Source organism: Panthera uncia (genome assembly GCF_023721935.1).
Source record: "Panthera uncia isolate 11264 chromosome B3 unlocalized genomic scaffold, Puncia_PCG_1.0 HiC_scaffold_1, whole genome shotgun sequence".
Classification (NCBI taxonomy): domain Eukaryota; kingdom Metazoa; phylum Chordata; class Mammalia; order Carnivora; family Felidae; genus Panthera; species Panthera uncia.
The window spans coordinates 30,688,687-30,712,505 of NW_026057582.1; the positions used below are offsets into that span (position 1 = coordinate 30,688,687).

Below are 23,819 nucleotides of genomic sequence, written 5' to 3' on the forward strand. Positions count from 1 at the left end.
CCAGTACAAGTCACACTGGGTCCTAGGGGCTCATCATATGAATGGCGGGGGCTGGGGGACACAGTTCAGTCCATAGCACTGAGGACGCTTCCTTAGTGGCTATATTTGTTTATTCCAAAAACATACAGCTGCTGAGAATGCACTAATTGACTACTTAGGACACCACAGTAAACAGAATAGACGCAGTCTTTGCCTTGATTTTATTCACAGTTTAATGGATGAGTTAGACATTCATTATATAACCCCACAAATAGACATGTAATTTCAAAGTTTCATAAGTGCCATGAAGGAAAAGGAGAGTGTGATGAGAAGACATAACAGGGAAAGTTGACCGTCTCTAGGAGTGAGAGTAATTTTTTCTGAGACAGTGATATTAAGCTAAGATCTAAAACCTTGTTAAGAGTAGGGGTACCAAGAAGAAATAGTCATTTCAGGCGTGCGTGGATGATGTCGTGTGTGCAAAGGTCCTGAGGTAGAAAATAACTTGGTGCCATCCAGGGCCAGACATGAAGTCCATTGCTGCTGAAATGCAGTAAGAGGGAGAGTGGCAGAAGATAAAGGGGGAGACTTTGTAGGTCATGGTAAAGAATCTTGAAACTGATGAGAACAGATAGTACACTTGATCTTAGCCAAAAGGCCGAGAAGTGGTGGTAAAGAACCTTTATATTAAGGATAAGCAAAAACTACGGAAGGGCTTCACGTAGGGATGTGACAGTGTAGGTTTGGAGTTTTTAGAAAAGGCGACTGTTGCTGTCTGAGGAAATCGAGTGGAGAGTTCGGTCAGGAGGTCACTGCAGTAGATTCGTGAGGTGAGGAGTAATGGTGGCTGTGATGGTTTTGGTAGAGGTGGGGGGAGAGTCTAGGCTTCAGTGCTGGGTGCACAAGGGACAGGAGCAAGGGGGAAGGCCTGCAGACACATACCCATTGTCTGGCATGAGTAACAGGGTGGATGGAGGTGCCATATTCTGAGATGGGAAACAGTGGAGAAAGGGGGACAGATGTGGAGGACAGGACTTTGAATCCTTTAAGGTACTGTACAGACGCAAATTAGCATTCTTCTGTTACTAAAGGTACCCCGCACGGGCGCAGCAGAGGTGGAAAAATGGGCAAATAGTTTCTTTCCTTCTTTTTTTTTTTTTTTTTTAGAGCTATCACATGGATATTTGCATTCTCCTTGCGTCTGAATGAGGCAATGAGTGGAAAGATGAATCCGTAGTTTCTGTTGAGTTTCTTTTCCTTCTCCTGAATTCGTGCTCCGCTCTTACTGGTCTGAGGCCGACGGGTGAGGCTGCATTTCACCCCCAAATCGTGTCTACGATTAAAAAAAACAGTATTTGAGAGCCACTTGTACGTTTCAGTCATGGTGATCTCTATCACTCGGCCCTTCCAGGGTTTGGGGGTGGAGTTTGAGCGGCTGACTGATTTCATCTTCCTGTAACTGGATGCCTCAGCTGTTTCCTAAGCAAGTTTTCATAAGAGCTGCTGGGTATTGGGGCTTGAGCACAGCTTTCAGGGCCCCCGTTTAGCTATACTGCAGGTAGCATTCGCCACCCGATCAACCCTCTTGATTCCCCAAGCAATGTCAGAATTACGGTTTGCCTGTAGAAGTTTTGCATTTGGGGAAGGAAGTTTTCCCAGGTGGGCTCAATTGCACACAGGGCAATGTATTTTATTTTGGGCGAGTCATCCATGAAAAAAGTTCGGTATATACCCTGGCACATGTATGCCATGCAGAATTCTCGAGTGTGGAAATGGTAGGGGTGAAGAAGCCTGGAAACAGTATAAGTGGGGATGAAGATTCAGGTCATGCTTGGCCTATTTTCGGTTGATTCTTAACTCTCACAGATAACAGTGGGGCCTGAGACAGGACTAGAAGGGTATCACTTATGTTTCCATTACCAGTATTCCCAGCTATTTTAAGCCATTCTTCAACTGAGTCTCCACCAGATGGTCCTGTGGACAGAGCAGCTATTCGTGCTTCCCATTGACATCTTTTTTTCCGAGTGAGAGACTGCCCCATATGTTAGTGCAATATGTCGCTCAAGGTGAAATGTCGGTTTGTATTGGTGGGAACCCGCCATTTGCTGTCCCCCTTTTCCTCATGCCTTTTCCTGCCTCTCTGGTCTTTTCTAGGTCTCTGGCCCATCGGGAGGACCATTGGTGCTGCAGTGGAAGCCAGCGGCTAAGTCTTGTGTATGGCGTGGTTAAGGTTTCAGCCTCTCACCTCTGCCTTCCTCCATTTTGGGCTGATTACTTTTGTGCTCTTCCTGAATGGTCTCCGGGCGGAGGCTGGTGGCTCAGGGGATGTGCCCAGCACAGGACAGAACAATGAGTCCTGCTCAGAGTCCTCGGACTGCAAGGAGGGTGTCATCCTACCAATCTGGTACCCGGAGAACCCTTCCCTCGGGGACAAGATTGCCAGGGTCATTGTCTATTTTGTGGCCCTGATCTACATGTTCCTTGGGGTGTCCATCATTGCTGACCGCTTCATGGCATCTATTGAAGTCATCACTTCTCAAGAGAGAGAGGTGACCGTCAAAAAGCCCAACGGAGAGACCAGCACGACAACAATTCGGGTCTGGAATGAAACTGTCTCCAACCTGACCCTCATGGCCCTGGGTTCCTCTGCTCCGGAGATCCTTCTGTCTTTAATTGAGGTGTGTGGTCATGGCTTCATCGCTGGGGATCTGGGACCTTCTACCATCGTAGGTAGTGCAGCTTTTAACATGTTCATCATCATTGGAATCTGCGTCTCCGTGATCCCTGACGGAGAGACTCGTAAGATCAAGCACCTCCGGGTCTTCCTCATCACCGCTGCCTGGAGTATCTTTGCCTACATCTGGCTCTATATGATCCTGGCAGTCTTCTCTCCTGGTGTGGTTCAGGTTTGGGAAGGCCTTCTCACTCTCTTCTTCTTTCCAGTGTGTGTCCTTCTGGCCTGGGTGGCAGACAGGCGACTGCTCTTCTACAAATACATGCACAAAAAGTACCGCACCGATAAACACCGAGGGGTTATCATAGAGACAGAGGGTAACCACCCCAAGGGCATTGAGATGGATGGGAAAATGATGAATTCCCACTTCCTGGATGGGAACCTGGTGCCCCTGGAAGGGAAGGAAGTGGATGAGTCCCGCAGGGAGATGATCCGGATTCTAAAGGATCTGAAGCAAAAATACCCAGAGAAGGACTTAGATCAGCTGGTAGAGATGGCCAATTACTATGCTCTTTCCCATCAACAGAAGAGCCGTGCCTTCTACCGGATCCAAGCGACCCGTATGATGACCGGCGCAGGCAATATTCTGAAGAAGCATGCAGCAGAACAAGCCAAAAAGGCCTCCAGCATAAGCGAGGTGCACACCAATGAGCCCGAGGACTTCGTCTCAAAGGTCTTCTTCGACCCATGCTCTTACCAGTGCCTGGAGAACTGCGGGGCTGTACTCCTGACGGTGGTGAGGAAAGGGGGGGACATGTCCAAGACCGTGTATGTGGACTACAAAACAGAGGATGGCTCTGCCAATGCAGGGGCTGACTACGAGTTCACAGAGGGCACTGTGGTTCTGAAGCCAGGAGAGACCCAGAAGGAGTTCTCTGTGGGCATCATTGATGATGACATTTTTGAGGAGGATGAACACTTCTTCGTGAGGTTGAGCAACGTCCGGATGGAGGAGGAGCAACCAGAGGAAGGGATTCCTCCAATAGTACTCAATAGTCTGCCATTGCCTCGGGCCATCCTGGCGTCCCCTTATGTGGCCACAGTCACCATCTTGGATGATGATCACGCAGGCATCTTCACTTTTGAGTGTGACACTATTCGTGTCAGTGAGAGTATTGGTGTCCTGGAAGTCAAGGTTCTGCGGACATCAGGTGCCCGGGGCACAGTAATCGTCCCCTTTAGGACAGTAGAGGGGACAGCCAAGGGTGGTGGTGAGGATTTTGAAGACGTGTACGGGGAGCTGGAGTTCAAGAATGACGAAACTGTGTAAGTAACCTTTCCATATTCTATCCGCCCCCCTCCATCCCTTGTCATCTCCTCTGTCGTTAAAACTCTTCCTCGCGGCGCGTTAATGTCAGACTTGGGTTCCAGCACAGGTGCGCAGGATCGGCAGGCACTCCTGGCTGGTTCCACTTCCAAACCTTCCTTCGGTTTTCTCACCTTACAGTGTTTCTGGGCAGGGAATCCTGTGGCAGGATCTAAGGACACAGAACATTCCTCAGGGGAACTCAGAATGATGGCTGGTGGAGGTGTGGGGTGACAGAAGTTTTGATGTCCGATTTTGGAGAGTTCTCGTGACTAAGCAGGAGCTGGGAGACCCGTGGGGTCTCTCCTTCCTCCTCCTGTCCTCATGCCGAAGGCTCATAGGAACCTCGAGGCTGTTCCTTTCCATTCTGAGGTGGCGCCAGCTCAGTCGGGGGCATCCTCAGGGAAGCAAGTGCCGTTGGCTCCCCCCCCGCCCCCCACCCGGGACCACACTGCAGTTGTCTTGTATAGCCAGATTCCAGGCGTCTCTCCTTCAATTTGGAAATTGCTGAGGTGGTTGAAATTTGGCAATCACCGTACATGCCCGTAGGCTATTTTATGGTGTGAGGCCGGCCCAGTCTAGGTGAGATGAGTCAATACAGCTTGGGTATTGGAGGTGTCTTGCAGAAGCAGAGTTCCCAGGGCAGTGGCTGCCTGCCTTTAGTCACAGGTGTGAGCTCCAAGATCTGACTGAGCAACATAGGGAAGCCCCTCTTAGGAACTATGGGAGAAAATACATCCTCAGTGTGGTCGTCTCCCTTCGTAGTTTAGAATGCTCCTGGAACGCTTCTCTGGTTAGTGAAGGTCCACTGAGTCCTTCAGACACCGTGGTTATTGCACTTCTGTTACCTCGATCACTATAAGGGCTCTCCCCATTGAACCTTCTTGTGCTGGGTATTCCATTTTTGTTTCTGTTTTCTCAGATGGATAGCTCTGAAGAAGCAACAGAATGACTTTCCCCAGGATTTGCAGGGTGGCCGAAAAGGTGGGGGTGGTAAGGGGTAAACTTGTCTCTGAATTCTTGCTCAGGTCCACAAACAATAAGCAGAAACAGGAGGCGTGAAGGACAAAAGGGGCATTGAGGAAGGGGAGGGGGATGTCAGACTGCTCCGAGAACCTGCTAAAAACACCTTGAGTGGGAAATGAAAACACATAGTTTGTAAGAGGGTGAAGGAAGGAGGGCACAGAGAAGGGAGCCCATAGAACCGAAGGAGAGGTGTCATGGAAGTGCTTCCTCCCAGGTCCAGTCATGCGACAGGGCTCAAAAGGGGTTGGATCCTGCTGACAGCAGACCAGCCATCCGGGGACTCTGTTCTTGTCCTCCCTCTATTCCTTCCTACTAATGTGACTTTGGGCGAGACGTTTAGTTTCGGCTCTAGAACCGCACTGTCTCATCTGCAAAGTGAGAACGATGGTCGTGTCCTTGCCTGGAGGCAGGGTCGGATCTTTTTGCAGTTCCTGCCAGCCCCAGGATTTTCGGAACCGTAGACACGGGCACTCAAATTAGGTCCTGTTTGCACTAGCCAAAGATGGAGCAGGGGATATCGTCTCCCACAATGAAATAGGCATTGACAAATTGATTTATTAGAGCTCTGTTTAGTCATTTTGCTGGGAGGGATAATCATTCGTTAGCCTAAGTAAAAACCTGTGCTTCTAGAGAATACTGTCCGTTTATATGTGCTCTGGAGAGAGTGTTTGTACATACAAATGAAGGACAGGCTCTCGCTGGGAAGACAGACTCCACGCAACTTCACGTGCTTACGGCGATGTCAGTATATAAGAGGTTTTGGTCGGGCACTCGGTGAGCTCGAGACCACAGCACTGGCCATGATTTGACGGACTAGTGATTTCTCCAGTTCAGTGCCTATCTACCAAAGGCACTGAAGAGTAATTTTTGACAGATCAGAGGCTTGGCTCCCGGTTTCTTTGTCCCATTAAGAATCAGTTGTGCACTTTGGATCTCTGAGTATGACTAACCCTTCCTCAAATCTCTTTGTGTTTTCAGCTTGAATAATATCCTGGTGTAAATGGACCTCATGAGTGATCACTTCTGATATCGGTTCTACATGTATATCAGCCTCCACACATTTCCGATTCTGGTCCAGGTATCCCAGGATTTCGTGAACAAGCTTTGTCGCCGCCGTCTCTTCCTCCCCATTAGTTTTTAGACTTCGGTAGACTTTAGGCTACCCTTCTGGTTTTCTTCCTTGCGGAAGGATGAGTCCGTAACCTGCTAGTCTGTCTTCACACCGTAGCCCTACCCTTGATCCTGTAGATTGTAATTTTATAAATAGTGGCAGTATGATGTAGCAGAAAAACCATGGGCTCTATGTACTTTGGGTGAAGATTCTGGCTCTAGGTCTGATTGAACCAGGTATTTGGGGGACATTTTATTAATTTGTGAGATGATTTCCTCATCGGTAAAAAAGGGATAATAATGTTTCTCTTGGAGGGCTGTTACGATTCAAAATACCATATGCAGTGTTGTCTGTATATGCTAAGTGCTCAGTACATGAGGCCATTAATAACAGTCTCAGTGAATTAACAGTATTCTTCAGAAGACGCTGTTGAGGTGATCGGGCTTCTTCAATCTCTGTGTAACCCTAGTTAATAAACATGTTAGTTTTTTGGTTATTGTGAAGATTCCTAATCTAAACTCCCAAAATATTAGAGCCAGAAAGGACCTTAGAATATCTTCTAGAGTAATGTTTCTCGGGTTTTAACGTGCTTCTGAACCACCCAGGAACCTTGCAGATTACGATTCAAAAGGTCGAGAGTAGGGTTTGAGATCCCGTGTTTCTAAGAAGCTCCTGATGCTGTTGGTCCCAACTTAGAGTTGAAAGGCGTTAGAGCTCTGAGCCAAACCATGAGACCCAGGAAGCAAAGTGGCTTTTCAGCTGACCTGCTTAATTGAATCAAGAAGGCTTGCTTTCCAGTTCCAGCTTGCAACTCCAACTTAGCTAGAACCCAGCTCCTACCCTGAGACCTTGCTAATTGCAATGCCAATCTGGAAACTGAAATTGAAACCCTCAGGGTACCTAGACAGAAGCTGTGTGATGCCTGGAGCAGTTCCGCCTTCCAATCCTTCCCTCTCTGTGCAGCTTTCTTTGCCTACCCGGCTCCGGAGCACCGTCGATCTTGCCCTCATTACACTCTTCCAAAAACCTATTCAGGTTGAAGCCAGGCCTGTGCCCTATCAATGCTATTGGGCGATGAATTCACTCGTGTGGTTTTATTTTATGCTTTACTTCTTCATTGACGTCCTTAGCACCACGGTAGGATAGACAACCATGAACTTTGAAGTCTGACAAACAGATGTGAATCCGTCACCAGTTGTGTAGCTTTGAACAAGTCATTTCACCTGGCCAAGCCCCAGATATTTTGTTGGGATGACAGGAATTGTAGTATCTATCCTGCAGGGGAGTGATAAGTACGACATACAAATACGCAGAAGTTGTACCTGCAGCACGGTGCCTGCTCAAAAAAGGTGCTCGGTCATTCAACAAACATTTATTAAATGTCTGCCACGTGCTAGATACATTACGTGGACTGGAGATAAATAAGTGAGTAGGACAAGCTGGCATTTCAGCTCTCAAGAATCTTCTCCAGTGAAGAGGGTACTGGGCATATAGACAAATCAAAACACATGGGAGAAGTGCTGTGGTTGAGATAAGCTCAGTAAAAGAGAAATGAAAGCTCTTTGCCGTATGTGTGACACCACTCAAGTTTCGAAAGCAGCCTTCACCAAGGATGTAGTAGTGAAGCAGATGAAGCGGGGGGGTGGGTACATGACGACCTTAAACCCACATCACAATAAACTCTCGACATTTGTGAGGGATCCGATTGACATCTTCATGATCTAGAAGAATCCCCACCTTTGTGGCTACCACTAAAGCACATCCTTAGAATTATGGCCTTTGAGCCTACTGCAGACAATAACAAAACCTCGTGGAGGTATATATGCGTGCTGCTGGCACATTAATCTCACTCACTAAACAATGTGCCTGCACCTGTATCCCAGGCTCACAGCACGCTTCTGCAAAATAATAGAATATTGCAGCTCATAGACCTTTGGGGTCTCTGAGAATAGTCAGAGTCCCTGACGTCAGACAGGCAAATGTCAAGACCTCCTGTAATTAAATGGCATAGGCCTCCTTCAAAGAAGAATGGAGTATTAGCTGTGCCACGTAGTTTCCAACAAAATTAGAATGCAAAAGCCAGAAAGCACCTGACCTCCCACTTACAAATTATGAAGCTGAGATTCGGAGAGGGGAAGGGACTTGTCTAATATCACACAGCTAGATAGGATAGAAAGTTAAGAGTTGGCAAGGACGTTGTAGACGCTACTGATTTAATGTCTCTCCCTCCCAGTTTGGACTTTCTTGTTTTTATCCATCAGAACAATGTTAACTTTGGAAAGTGTATAGAAATTCTTGGGTGAAAAGTGCTCTGGGAAGTACAAATCCAACAGTATTATGTGACTAATATCTTAACTGGGAATAATAACGTATTATGGGCTATTTTTAATCTCTTCGTTCACCTTGAGACTGTTCAGGAAGAAAACTATTGGGCCCAAAGGTGGGGGAAAAACCATCTTAGTGATTTACTGAGAAAAGGTGACAAGCATAGCTGGGACATCTTTTGGGCAATGCTGGTAAATTGCAGACAAGACCTTGTTCCATGAAATAATGACTTTTTTTTTTTTTTCTTTCAAAATGATGCAGGCCATTCCCTTCCAGAGGTGCTTTCTCTATAAAGTTTCAACCTCAGGGAATCTTTCCATCAAACTCCGGACTGCTCCAGGACACAATCCGCCCCTCCTACACTTTAACTAAAACATACTAGGCTTTTTCCTTATTCTTTGGTGTTAGAATAGACTCTTCCCGTGCCAGCAAGGGAGATTATTTGCCCGGAGAATGCCCTTCCTGTTCTTGAGAAAAGTCACAAGCTGCAAACTTTGTGAGGGTGGGATCAGGTGACATTCCTTTCCCTCTCTTTTCTTCTGCCTTCAGTGCCGGACTTCCAGTAAGGAGATCTCTCTCCAGCTTTAGGGAAACCGTCGGTCACCAGGACCTGTGGCTTTGTGGAACTCACAGCGGAGCTATGTACTTGGCTCCAAGTAGTCCTGGAGAAGGGAATCCGTACCTAAGCCAGTAGTTGAATGGGGTTCTTAACAGTACAATGGACATTTCAAATAGGGTTGTTCAACTACAGCTCTTTTCCTTCTGGGTCCAAAGGAACGATTATAGGTTATGTGGCTGTGTGGCTTTCTTCGCAGAAGCTTTGGATATTGTGCCCAGAAAGGCCCTGATATATATTGTTTCGTCTTAATTACTGAAACTGTCAAAGATTATGTCAAAGAAGGGCATATTCCGGTGTGCCTGGGTGGCTCAGTCATCGAGCGTCTGACTCTCAGTTTTGGCTCAGGTCATGATTTCACGGTGCATGGGTTCGCTCACAGCTTGGAGCCTGCTTGGGATTCTCTTCCTCCACGCCCCACCCCCCCCACCTCTCCCCCACTTACGCACTATCTCAAAATAAATTAATTAATTAAAAAAAAAAAAAGAAGGACATATCCCAACTCCAGGATCCACAAAGCACCCAAAGTCTACTTAAACTTTACATGTTTATAAAAATCTCTGGAAGTCCAGAGTCTTCCTGGTTAATTTGTTTTGGGGTCTAAGATGCAGGGTCTCCTGGCAACCTTGGATCAGTCAGCATTCCCTGTACCTCACTTGGTCAGAGACCCTATGTAGCAGAGCGTCCTGTGTGACCACCCCTGCTCCTCTCACATTGGATTGCCCTCTGGTATGAGACAGCTCAGTGCTGCGGGGTTGAGGATACATTAGGTTGGTGTGAGGGGAAAGGAATATTGTGATTCGAGAGGATCACATGACTGGCCAGTCAGGAAATGAAACAGACTTCTCCTCAAAGAAGGCTTCCTTTCTTAGAGAGGAGCTAGTTGGGCTTTGGGCAGTATTAATAAAGGAATACCAGTGAAGGTACTGCCATCAGCCTTGTTTATTTTGTTTTGACTTTTCTGGTTCTTAAGGTCAAAGTTTCCTTGTTCATTCACAAGAAAGATAGAAAGGGACAAAGCGAGGTGGGTGAGTGGGCAGGACTTTCTAACTGTCCAGCCTTTCATCGCCTTCCCAGGTGTATTATTGTTTTCTTGTTTTTTAAAAGAGAAAGTAGGTACGCCTGTGTGGTTCAGTCTATTAAGCGTCCGACTTCAGCTTAGGTCACGGTCTCATGGTTCGTGAGTTCGAGCCCTGTGTTGGGCTCTGTGCTGACAGCTCAGAGCCTGCTTGGAATTCTCTCTCTCCCTCTCTCTGCTCCTCTTCCACTCGTGCTTTCTCCCTCCCTCTCTCTCTCTCTCTCTCTCTCAAGTAAATAAATAAACTTAATAAATAAATAAAATAAAAGAGAAACTAAGCTTCACTTCTAGAAGCAATAGGAAGCCCTGGCCTAGAGCCAGTCATATATAATTGACAGTTGGAAAGAGAGAACTCCTTGATCTGCAAATAGAGCAAAGTCCTCATATTTAAATTCTTCACAGTCCAGAAACATTTTGCAGGAATCAAATGCTTTGAGAGTTTTGCTAAATGACCACAAAGGAAAGCACTAGGTCAACATTCTCAGGGGGCATGGTAGCTATCATTCATAGGAATTATATTCCCATCCCTACCACCTACCAGGTACCCAAGTGGGAAATTACCTGTATGCACAGAGAAGAAGGTAAAGTTGAAGGAGGAACTTACTCATTATGGAGAAATTTGTTTTTCTGAAAATGGAGTCACCATGAGGTACATGTATACATTTGACTTCAGCTACGGATGTGCACCCTCCTGGGCCCCTCTAGCTAACAGTCAGCATGAATGGATGCAGCCTCCTTAACCTGAGCCTGAGCCCAAGCCGGTCACCACTTGGTGGGGAGGCTCATGAACCAGTTCTTTATGACACAGACCATGCCCTGTCTTGGGTCCTTTAGTTGGTGCTTTCAAAATGAGTGACATCTTTTTTTTTTTTTAACGTTTTTTATTTACTTTTGAGACAGGGAGAGACAGAGCATGACCAGGGGAGGATCAGAGAGAGGGAGACACAGAATCTGAAACAGGCTCCAGGCTCTGAGCTGTCAGCACAGAGCCCGACGCGGGGCTTGAACTCACGGACCGCGAGATCATGACCTGAGCCAAAGTCGGCCGCTTAAACCGACTGAGCCACCCAGGCGCCCCCAAAACGAGTGACATCTTGATAATAACTCAAACTCAGAATATGAGTGCAGAACGAATTATGGATTATGGATGACTAATACTGCTGCTTTTCCCTCGTCGTCCATCTCTCTCCAGAGCCATTGGCCTTGATCTGTCTACCTTTCGATGCTGTCCTTGTGAATCCCACACGGTTTCTCCTTGTGAACCCCACTGTCGCCGGACCCTCTCTGTCTGAGCTGTGGTCATCTAGGATGTGCTCCGCCACCGTAGCTAGGGCTCACGGCCCTGGCTGCAAATCTTCACGTGTTTGCCTTATTCCCCTGCTCACACCTTACTTCCCGTTGGAATACTTTGTTGTTAATTCTCGCCGTGTCTTCTACACGCCCTGTGGTGCATCATCTCTCTCTCTCTCTATCATACATGCTCCAGGCACTGGCGCCACGAAAGCTGTGGTTCCTACCCCTGTCACACTCAGCGCCTTCCTCCTCGCTTCCTTTAAGTCTTCTTCTGTATTCTTATCCCTCACACTGCTGGCATCTGTACTTGGATTGCCTCGTGTCTGCCGTCTGATCTGCGATTTCTTCGAGTGATCGAGAATGAGCTGTAGGTATCCCTTACGAAAGCCTGTCATTTGGACAGAGAGAACGGGCTTCACGATAACCCAGAAGACTGATATCCCCCAGCTAGCAAACCACTCACTGTGGTGCTCTTTTTCCCTTACCCACAAAGTCTTTGCCTTGACTGTATATTGAGACAGTAGGGTTCAACTGTAAGGATCAGCGTAGACTAGAACTGGTAGCAGAAAGCTGTCAGGCAGGCAGGGGAGCCCTGGGGGGCTACCTTCTCTTTCTGATGCTCTCCCCTCTGGACCACGTGGTCTCTGTCTCCAGGCATCTCCGCTTCTCTCTGTGGCCTTCCCCCGTGCCGCTTCCTAGCTTGCAGTGATACCTCACAGACCAGCCGTCCTGCTTCATGGCTCCTCTCTCCGTGTGGCTCTCGGCTCCTATCTGGAAAGACCTTCTACCTCAGGTTCTCAAGAGAGGGAATCGAATGGGTCCATACTTTGCCAGCTTGGCCATGTCAGAGGCCACTGGCCAGATCTGTCTTGGTTGCCCTGAGTCAAGCCAAGCTCTCCTCGCCCCAGCAGTTAATCTACCACAACCAGATGGCGGAGTGGAAAAACGAAGTTACCGTGCGGATTCCATGGTAAGCTACCCAAGCAGCTGTGTCTATAAGTGGGGGCAGTGTCACTTCGAAAAACGTCCCAGGTGTGACCATCATCTGTCACCTCAAAACTGGCACGTAACGAGGTTTGCCGTGCCTCAGAGAGAACACTGATTTTACCGTCTGTGTTGGGCGGTAGGCTGGAGAATGGGAGAAATAGCCGCCTCTGGAGGCCCCAGCCGGATCAAATTCACATTGACCGCAGCCTCAGTAGCCAAGAGTAAATTGGCCTCTGCTCGGATCAACAGAAAGCATTCCTAGTGGGTGATGTTCAGTGGCACAAATCTCAAGGCTACCAGGGTCATCCCCCCCTCCCCCCCTCCCCCTTATCCTCTTCTGGTCTGTCCTCTCCAGGAGACTAGCGTCAGCAGATGAGCTGCTGTCATTTTCGAGTGTGTTATTTGGGTACTGAGTCACTTTCAAAGCCTCTTCCTGGGTGTGGGTTTCCAGACTGGCTTGTGTTCCAGACCAAGACAGAAAGCTTTCCTACCTCCCATGCCCGCCAGGGACAGAGTGACAGCCTTTCCTTTGCCACCCCTCCCCTGCCCGACAGCTGGTCAGCTGGACTTAGCCGGAGCCAGCAGGCACCCCCTCTTTGTGTCTGGAGCTGTAACTGGACGCGTTTCCAGGAACTCCCCAGAAGCCAGAGTATTCCCATCTCCAGGTGACACGGCGTGTGACTCTGTCAGCTGCCTGTGTTCCTGGGCACCGGGCTGGGGTGTAAGATAGGATTCCTTTTGTGGCAGCTGCAGTCAGTTCATAGTGACTATCCAGGGGGCCATCTTGGAAAGGAGTTTTGAGGCTGTGGCCGGAGCCAACTGTGGCTATGAGAAGGGAAGGCCAAATATCTACCACTGCTAGTCCTGGGTGGAGAAATGGAAGGAACTTCACGGGATGAAGAAACTCAAGAGTCTCCGTTTCAGTGAGTTGCATTAGTGTGAAGTTGCCACTGTCTCTGATATGGGGCCAGTCCCAAGGAACCGCTCTCTTCTTCATCCTACACAAAGCAGAACTTTGTCCTGTTCCCTGGATAGATCCACAAATGCCCATTGGACACATGGAGCAGATAATTTACTTGTCAGACCATGATCTTTCAGAACCCCTGCTAAGCTGGTGGGTTTCATCAGCTAGACCAGTGGTTCCCTGCCAGCTCCCCATCACAGGCCATTTTAATTATCTGTCCTTCCTCATAGAACCCGTGTTTTAGAAGATTCACTGAAAATTAATTAGATTTTCATTTTTTCCCCATAAAACATAGCAAAAGATAACTCACGTTACTATAATGAGTTAATTTGATTGTAGCTAAAGCAAAGACAAATGGCATTTTAATTAACCCATGTGGACTGCTGGTAGAAAATACACTTTCTAGTTTGGGGGTCAGGGAGTGAGTAGAATGAACATAGCCAAGGGCTGACTTTCAAAGTAAGTGTCTGATGTGAAATGCTCTAAAAATATTAGGCACTAATTGTTTAAAGTTATTTTGATGCAGGTGACCTCATGGGAAGATCAAGGTACTAGAAATATATCAGAATATATCAGACTATAAGGCATAGTATTGGTTACTTAGGCTTTACCGTTCAGACCTGCGGGGAAAAGACTACTATTATTATTTTTCTTACACAATAAAACTTGGAATATTTATTTGAAAATATAAAAAAAAAATAAGGATTTTGTAATACTTTAGGGTTAACGTTATCACTTTCTTCAGATTAGGTAACAGAGTCCTAAGAAACATGAAGTAATTTGCCCTAGAACACAGGGATTTAAGGACGTATCAAAACCTACATCATCTTGGGGCACCGGGGTGGCTCAGTCGGTTAAGCGTCCAACTTCAGCTCGGGTCATGATCTCATGGTTCATGAGTTCAAGCCCTACGCTGGGCTCTGTGCTGACAGCTCAGAGCCTGGAGCCTGCTTCGGATCCTGTGTCTCCCCCTCTCTCTCTGCCCCTCCTCTGCTAGTGCTCTGTCTCAGTCTCTCTCTCTCTCTCTCTCTCAAAAATAAACATTAAAAAAAATTTTTTTTTAAAAACCTAGATCTTCTGTTTCTAAATCACATATTCTTTCTACTATGTCCCACATTTTAGCATCAGAATAAGGTGATGAAGCTGAAAGCGGGCTTTCTTCTCCTCCTATGGAAGAGTCTAAGGGCGCATCCCCCCATCTCTTCCTTAACAGCAAGAGTTGGCTGCTTTCCTTTTAATTCAGGGGCAGCTGGGCTCAGAGAAGTTGGCCAGGGCCAAATAAACTCCTTAACGCCCAACTCAGAAGTCTGGACTCGTCACCCTTGACTGCTGGCTCAGCCCCACCCGTGCCCAGGCCGGTGCACAGAAGATTCTTATTTGTGCCACTGCACCATCAGGAGCTACCAACAGATGATGGTTTGGCCTGCTGCCTGGGGAACAGGGCAAGGCTGGCACAGGACCACGTGTTCAGATCCGGGGGCGCCTCCTCTGAGGCTGTGCCTATCAGCCTCACGTGTCTGAGGGCGTTTAGGACCAAGAGTTAGAGGGAGGGATGATCAAAGAGAGCAGGAGGGGCTCCGCCGCAGCCCCCCAAGAGCCTATGAGAGGCTCAATCAGTGAGGCTGGAAGCAACAGGAGAGTGGAAACAGGAGGCCGTTGTCCAGCACTCTGGGTACAGCCAGCAGACATTGGTGAGCTCACACTGTGAGTTGACACAGTGAGAAGAGACCCAATCCCTGTCCTCAGGGAGTTCCCAGTCTGGCAGGATTTGAAGCGTGTTGAAGGAGTTGCGTATGTGGAGCTTTAAGAGACAAAACAAACGAGCAAAGGGGAAAAAAAAGAGAAAGAGAGACACAAACCAAGAAACAGACTCCTAACTATAGAGCCCAAACTGATGGCCGCCAGAGGGGAGGTGGGCGGGGGGGGGGGGGGGGGGGGGGGGGGGAATAGGGGATAGAGATGAAGGAGTGCTCTTGTCATGAGCACTGGGTGATGTATGCAAGTGTCGGATCGCTCGATTGTACACCTGAAACTAATAGAACACTGGATGTTAACGAGCTAGAATTGAAATAAAAACTAATCAGTTCACATCCCGTTTAGACTTTCTATAGAAGAGGGGTCCTCCTCAGGCTGTGGCCTCACAGAGGCATTGCCACCGGCCTTTGTTGGGATTCAGTTTGGAGGCGTTAGAGGTGACCTCCTCCTGCAGTCGCCCCAGGAAGACTGGTTAGGAAGAATGGCTGGAGCGCGGTTAATTACCCGACTCCTGATCTCAGCTCAGGTCATGATCTCAGCTCAGGTCATGATCTCACGGTTCGTGAGTTCAAGCCCCACGTCGGGCTCTGTGTTGACAGCACGGAGCCTGCTTGGGATTCCATCTCTCCCTCTCTCTCTGCCCCTCCCCCACTCATTCTCTCCCCCCCCCTCTTTCTCTCTCTCTCTCAAAATAAAAAATAAAATAAAATGAAGAAGATTGGCTAATTGGCTTGGCTTGTGGGGCACACACAGATATAAGTATAGGTTGGCCTCAGGAGTAAATGGTATCCAGCCAGGCCATGTCCTCAGACCAGAACAGCAGCCAGTTCTTCCCCATGCCTGTCACATATCATAGAGACACCAAAAAATGTCCGTTGAATGAATGAATGAATGAACGAACGAATGAACAGAATGAATTCCTGGCATCTCCTCTGGCTCTGTACCACTTCCAGTTTGCAGCAAGCCCAGGGGGACATGGGACTGGAACTCACTTCTAAGGCATGAAGACCAGGGGTCCCCTGCTCTCCACGCATACTTCCTCTCCTCTCCCAGTTTCAGCGAGATCCATGGAGCCCTCTGGGCCTGCGCGTGCCTGAACTTCTCCACGGCCCAACCCCTGCCTGGCACCAGCTCCTCGGAGGGTCTGTTCCTGGACTGCTCGGCCACCTCTGAGCACGGGCTGCCTTTCCTGCTCAGGAGACACCCTGTAATTCGATTAGGAGCTCCCTCTGGGGAGTATGTAATTATGTCCTATCTGGGCCTTGTAATGACAGCCCCCTGCCACTGTGCAGGGAGCTGCCCTGCTCAGCTGCCCAGAACTTTTCACTGGGAGGGAACTAATCTGCTTAGCCCAGATTGGATGCAGTTCTGCAGAGTCCGCACCAGCAGAAAGGAGGGAACCTGGGGGTCGATCCTGTTCTGCTCTCTCTGTGATTTGCCACGAACCCCCCTGCCCAGGATTGTTCTTAGCTGAGTGGGAGGCCGGGGGCCCCGTTCTCCTTTCATGGTCAGAGCCCCTTGGGGTCCTCCAGCCCTCCTGGGGGTTAGAAGGGAGAGGAAAGGAGACTGAAGGCATTTGCCTGTTTTCCATGGTAGCTTGTGGGGAGGGGAGGTTAGATGGGTTGAGTTACCTGGCATTTTACCTGGATGATTCAAATGTTGCCCGTTGTGGGGGAGGACGCCTGCTGTTTCGAGCTGTGGGGGGAATTGCCTTAGTTCTGTGCATGACTTTCTTTGCTCCTTTGGGCTCGATTTCTGTGAAATGTTTTAAATGGGGCGGTGCCTCAGTGTGGCGGGGACACTGACTGCTCAAGGTGGCCTCCTCCTTCTACCTCCCCACCTGCATCTTGAGCCCTCCTCTTGAGGAACCCACATCCCTTCCTTGCTGTTATGTGGGATCTGCCAAAAACGTCATTGGCAACATGTACTGGGTTGAAGAGAGTCCCCCGCCGCCGACCCACTGAAATTCATGTCTACCCAGAACCTAGATCCTACAACTGGCATCCTTTTAAGGAGGCCATGTGAAGGTAGACGGGGAAGAAGTCCATGTGACAACCGAGGACAAAGATGCAGAGGGATGCAGGTACAAGCCAGGGGGTGCCAAGCGTTGTCAGCCAACACCAGAAGCTAGGAGAGAAGCATGGAATCGATTCTCCCTCGGAACTGCCGAGGAAGGCATCAACCCTACCAACACCTTGATTTCAGACCTGTAGCTTTCAGACCCACGAGAGAAAATGTTTCTATTGTTTGAGGCTGCCAGGTTTGTTATAGCAGCTGCAGGAAGCTGATACCCAAGCCCCGCATAATGCATACTCTACACTTCAGGGAGTGAGGGACCTCGCGCTCATGGCTGAAGGACAGGTGCAGGGGAGAGCAGTGCCGGTGGGGTGAACTGTCCTTACGCCGCTGACCCACAGCTCCCAGGGCAAAGGAGGCCAGACCTCATTTAGCAGCTTATATATGGACTATAATTGTCCATATAATTTGGATTCCTGCTTGTAAATTATATGAGGAACCAGGGGAATAAAGGCCACTTCCTTTAAGCCATTTACCCAAGTCAGGTTACTTTATTACAGCTATTATAATGGCCTCCTCTTTTGTCTTCTTGGTCCTGGTCCATTGGTAGTTCTTAAATAACTGCCCAGAGGCCCTAGGTGACGCTCTATGAACTGCATGCTCATTTCTCCCTCCCCACCCTTCCAATGGCTAAACTCTGGGCCACTGACAACAATGCCCCCCCATGTGGTCAAGACTCTCGCATCTTGTGACTGGGAGGCAACAGAAGGGCCTATTCTCCCGATCCTCTCTCCCTTTGGTGTCCCCTGGTGCTTTGCGGCTGGTCCTGAGATGTAGGTGTGTCACCTGCTTGTCCTGAAATGCAGACATGTTACCTTGTTCCTTCTTCAAATGAGGCAGGCCTGGCTGGGGCAGGACAGCCTGACCTCAAGAGAGCCATGACTGTCATGTAAGGAGGGTGGCACTCAGGTGAGTAGGGGGCACAGGATGAGCATCAGGGAGTTGGAAGACAGGACTTTGCTTTATCACCAGCGAGATTGCCAATGACAGGTGTAAGAGCAACAGTGTGGGTAGAAGCCCGTATACACATAGGAGGGTAATAGGGCAGGGTGATTAAGTGCATAGACCAGGTGTCACACAGACCAAGTTGGAGTCCCAGCACAGCTACCTCCTGGTGATGGGAGCTGGGGCAGGTTACCTAACCTTTCACTTTTCTCATCTATGCAATGTGGATAATAATAGTACCTCCCTCGTAGGGTTGACATGAGGATTAGAAACGACTGTCAAACATTTAACACGGTGCCTAGTCTAAATCACTCATCAGGCATATTGTGCTAGTTATCAGTTAAGTAATTAATTAATAGAACCTTGGCCATATCACAGCCATTCTGACCTATGTGGACCAGCATTTTGCTCAGGTTCTCCTATTAGTAATTATATTCCCACTCTGAGCCCAAGGTGAGCTTTTAGGAAGAGACAGTTGATCTAAAGATAGAAAGTCAAAGAGTCTTGTCTGGTGGAAGGTGGAGGGAAATATCATCATCTGGGATTTCTTTGACTATGTCAGGGAACATGACAGGCTGCTCTCTCTTTGGAGAGCAGCCTCGGGCCGGGGTGAGAGGTGACCTTGGGGTTGATTCCTCTGCATCCTGAGATGGACTTTATGGGATTTGTTTGGGAGATGGAGGAACGTGGAGAGAGGCGGAACGTGGAGCAGGAACGTGGAGAGAGGCAGAGAATAAAAGGAGAGGAAGGGCCGAAAGCATAACTACGTGTGAAATTACTTGCCGGTGGGATTCTGGGGCTGGGACAACTACAATAATTATAGTGCAGGCTCCTGAGGGTCCTTGGCATGTAGGCAGTGGCGAGGCCTCTCTCACTTGACTTGCTCCCCCGGGCCTCATGCTACACTATCCACCCAGATCCTGTTGCTGATCAGGAGGCTTGAACAGAACAATTACTGTTCCAGAGTGGAGTCCCGTCTATGGGCTCCTGTGATGAAAACCACATGCCTGTGGGTCCTGGACTCCTTCAGATGGAGAACCCTGCTCTTGATGGACAGGTGATCTGGAGTAAGAGCGCCATGACTCCTGTAGTGCTGTCCAGGGTGCTGCCCTTCTCCTGTGCCACGCAAAAGAGGAAGTTCACTGACCAAAGAATTAAATATTTTCCAGCCTGATTCTGGCTTTCTCTGTGAGGGCCTCATACGTCTCCTTTTTATCCTTGTATTTGGAAATGACTCACCCTTGCTTTCGTCTTATGTGGCAAGGCAATTTTCTGTCGCCAAATAAGTGCCAGATAATAAGATTGCCACTTATTTAGTACTTACCACATGCCAACTATTACACTAGGTGTGTGGGATGTATTCTTTATGACCCTTGTGTTAATTCCATATTGGTATAACCCCATCCCAGCCATGAACACTCTGCCTGTGCTTCCTCATTCATGCACAGGATATTACTAAATTGAAGTCAGATATTGGAAGATTAAGCTTGGGTTTTATAAGGTGTTCATCCTTCCCACAGTTGTGCAGAGTCTTCAATTAAAATTCCCCATGGTTGGGGCATGAATGTGATCACTGACATTGCTCCTCTTGGCTCTGAACCCTTGCCCTGACATATCCTCGTTCATCTCTCTTCCCACTCAAGAAGACCTTCCCTGAGGAGCTCTTGGTTTCTTCCCAGCGTCTGGTCTCTGACCTGGCACTTCCTAACTGCTGGTTAAATCTTGTCCTTGCATGTACTTGTTGAAGCATACGTAATTGCATTTGTGTATGTCAAAAACAATCACGTTGGCAATTTCATGTGGCTCATCCAACACTAGGGATCAGCTTGTCTCTGTATGAACATTGCTGCCTCTAAATTCCCACAAGCTATTTCCTGGGCAAGAGGAGATAAAATGCTTGTCCATTCCCATCCTTCATCTCCCAACACTTGGAGGCTCCCCACTTTTTAAATGGTCACTGTTACTGCCATCATTCAAGTCCTTTGTGTTGGGGCTTAGACCTTAGCCGTGGTGTCTGAATGTCTTTCATATCTCCTTCTGCTAAGACCTTCCTCCATGCCAACCAAGCAAGGAAGCCAACAAACAAAAACCAAACCAGATGTGGCCTCACATAATATAAAGGACAAGCTTTGGAGACAAGTGGACCTGTGTTTGAACCCTGACTCTGCAGCTCCTTAGCTGTGTATATAAGCTTTCTATTGCTGCATAAGTAATTACCACAAACAACACTGATGTATTATCTCTCAATTTCCGTGGATCAAAAATCTAGACACAGCTGAGTTGAAGTCAGGGTGTTGGCTGGGGCTTCTGTCTTACCTGAGGCTTGGATCCTTTTCCAATTCAAGTGGTTATTGGTGGAATTAATTTCCTTGCATGGCTTGCTTCTTCAAGGCCAGCTACAAAGAGACTCTCACCTCTTTTAAAGGGCTCTCCTGATCAGGCCAGGCCCACCCTGGATCATTTCCCTTAAAATCAAGGTTTAAAAGTTAACTGATTAGGGACCCTAATTATATCTGCAGAATGCCTTCACCTGTACCAAAACCTTTACCATGTTCACAGAACCCACTCACACTTGGGGGATTCTACGGGGCATGTGCGGAGGGAGCAGAAAGTATCTTAGGGCCACTTTAGGATTCTGCCTGCCATGCTACATGACCTTAGGTAAATTGCCTAACCTCTCTAAGATTCAGTTTCCTTACCTGGATAAAAAGGATGACAAAACCAGCCATATGGAGTTATTACAAGGACTAAGCGACGTATATTATGTTGTAAAAAGTGGCAGGCAGTAGACACAAGCACATGATTTCCTTCTTTTGTTGTTCATCTGTCCTGGTGTCTCTGTGATTTGAAATACTGTAGAAAACCATTTTGAGTAGTGAAAATTGTGCCAGAAAGTATAGCTGACTCTCGTTATTTGAGGTAGTTTTATTCCATAAAGTCGTCGCACACACTGAATTAGCGAACACTAAAGCATTGCTCCAAATACAGTTCGTTCCTGTGAGCCTTTCTCTGATAACAACATTTTCATTAGCTGGTGGAACTTTATTTTAAGTGCGTTTCTGTTTACGGACACCTTCTTTAATTTGTAACAGGTGTGTGTTTTTTTTTCATGGCTAGATGGAGGCGTGGGAGCCAAGGCCAGAAGCAAGCGCCCTTCCCCCTCTTGCCTTGCTGGGCCTCTTTGGAGAGCATTCATCCCCTTAATACATTTCACAGCTTTTCTCAGGTACCATTAAAAGAGGGAAACTGAGTCACTGCTGATTTAAAAAAACCCATTTGCCTGTCGCTCGGTAGTAAGAGGCGAAATGTGATTGGGTGGCCTTTTGAAGACAAGGACTAGCCCCTAGGCTTTGCTGCAGACCCAGATTCCTGCCAAAGGAGCTTTGGCTTGGATTTCCTGGACACGGCACTCTGGGTGCTACAGATCTTGCACTGTCCAGGGTGGGGCAGCACCCACAGTGGCTGTTACATTTCCAAGAAGGTTGAAGAGCCGAAGCCCAAGTGGCTAGGGCTGGGTGTGGGTTGGCCAAGCAAAATGCCTTTTCTCTCTTTCTTTTGCACGTGGTGAAGGATTGCGAGCATCCCCGACTGGTGGTGGCTTTGAGACACCTGCATAGCGTGCCAGCGGAAATCTTACACTGAGCCTGTAGTTCGGATCCTGGGACATACTGTCTTTCGGTTCTGCCTTCCTTCCTTATACTCATCAGCTTTGAAACCAGCTTTGCTGAGTGCCTGTCTCTGCACCTCTTCATTGGTGACATTGGAACCCTTCCCTTCTCGCTACCCTAACTGTGGCTTATTCGAAGCCAGTAGCCACAGCTGCATGAGCTGGGCAGCAACCGTTGTGGGGCCAAAAATGGGTCTGGGGATTCAGGGTGGTGCAGAGGTTTTCTGGGGCAGGTGAGCTCATTTGTTCCTTTTGTCCTTCTTCTGTTCTCCTTCCCCCACCCCTTTTACTAAACCTAAGGAAGACAGAAACCAATGATCTGTTTGGCAACGTGGCTATTTTTGGGTACCAGGCCTGCCATCTGCGGGGAACCCTTCTATATCGTCAGTTGGCAGAACAGAGGAGAGCCCTGTGTTTTGCATCTGATGGAGGGGAGCACCATCTCTGCTGAGGGGACCAGGGTATCCATTTCCTTCATTAAGAAATGAAACAGCAGACCTGATTCTATATTTAGAAATCACACGTAGGTGCAACTGTGGGTGTGCAGACACCAAGCAACCCAGCTGGCACCGCAAGCTTTCCTCCGGAGCGACTTGCTGAATTTAATAATGGGGAGGTATGAAATCCAGAGGGAGTCGAACTGAAGCTTTAGAGGCTTGGTGTAGAATTGATCCACGAGGGCTTTGGAAGCAGATGAGGGATTCTTCCCTGATACTTCTCATTCAGTTTGGGAGCCAGGTAATCAAGCACTTACCGAAAGCAAACGAGAAGTTGAAACAGGATTTAATCGGAGAATTTCCAGGCCTCATACGAACCACGTCTTACAATAAGAATTATGCTTTTCCTCTTCATGCCCAGTCAGCGAATATGATTAGTGGGAACCTAGTGGGTTCAGGGCATCGGGCTAAAAGGGGTTACCAATTGTCTTCATTTAACAAAGTCCCGCTGAGCCCTTAACCTGTGCCAGCTCGTTGCCAGGGCCCGCCCCCACGAAGAGTAATGTCAGAGAGTGTCAGGCCTCAAAGAGCGGACCGTTTGTTAGGAGACATCAAACAAGTGAGCCAACAAAATGGCTTACCATTTTAGAGATAGTCCCTAAATTCGCGGAATTTACACTCTTTTTAGGAAGGTAAAATACAAACCTGTGAGCTTTAAAAAAACAAAACAAAACACAACCATTGAAGACAGTAACAGAGGAACGCAATTGACAACTGAATTATACAGACTCTAATGACTATCGAAATTCACTAAAAGAGATCATTATGAGCTGGGGACGATCCAAGAGACTTCCTTTTAGAAGTAGGTTTGGAGCCAAATCTTGAAGGGTGAGTTACTTTTGTTTTTTGCTTCCTCTAAAAAGTCTTAGTGTCAAATGGAGGTGAATGGAAGGAGAGGCTGTGGCACCAGAAAGAGACAGATTTCTCTACAGATTTTTCCGGTATCAGGTCTGAATGTATTCTTTCAACCAACCTCGTTCGAGTCCATCGTCCATGCTCCGTCACACGGCAGGGATAGAGGGAGAGTCCAGACCCAGCCTCAGTCCCCGTGTGGTTCCCAGTGTGGTGGAGGGTGGACTTACAGATATTGACAGAACAGTGAGATGAGTCCTGCACGGGGTGGGTGATCATGGTGTCGTGGGAACTTCCAAGAGGGAATGGCCAACCATGGGTGAGGGACAGGGAGAGGGGCACGGGTGGGGGGAAGAATTCACAGAGGATAAGTAAGCACCTGGGTGCCGTGAAATGTGTGTACAGCTAACAGCCATGTTACATTTCAGCACTCAGAAGGGCATAGGCTCTCTGGGGGTAGCGAGAGGTGTGGGATTCTAGAATAGCAGCAGCAAAACCACCAAGTTACTGCTGCTGTTAGAACTCAGATCAGCTCTGGGGTCTAGAATCAAAACACTTTCCTAGGCATGAACTCAGTCCTTTCCTGTGGGTGAGTGGATCTAAGCCTG

At 48.2% G+C, this 23,819-nt stretch overlaps 1 protein-coding gene and 1 pseudogene across 1 annotated transcript in view; one reads left to right on the forward strand and one right to left on the reverse strand.

The window, feature by feature from the left end:
* Positions 1-570: 570 nt before the first annotated feature.
* On the reverse strand, positions 571-649 carry LOC125910650 (uncharacterized; annotated as a pseudogene).
* A 1,152-nt stretch (positions 650-1,801) lies between these two features.
* Positions 1,802-23,819, forward strand: part of SLC8A3 (solute carrier family 8 member A3) — a 124,186-nt gene continuing 102,168 nt past the window's right edge. The window contains exon 1 of the mRNA XM_049612565.1: positions 1,802-3,979. Within this exon, the coding sequence (XP_049468522.1) occupies positions 2,196-3,979 (1,784 nt within the window). The 5' untranslated portion in view covers positions 1,802-2,195. The remainder of the gene's footprint in view (positions 3,980-23,819) is intronic.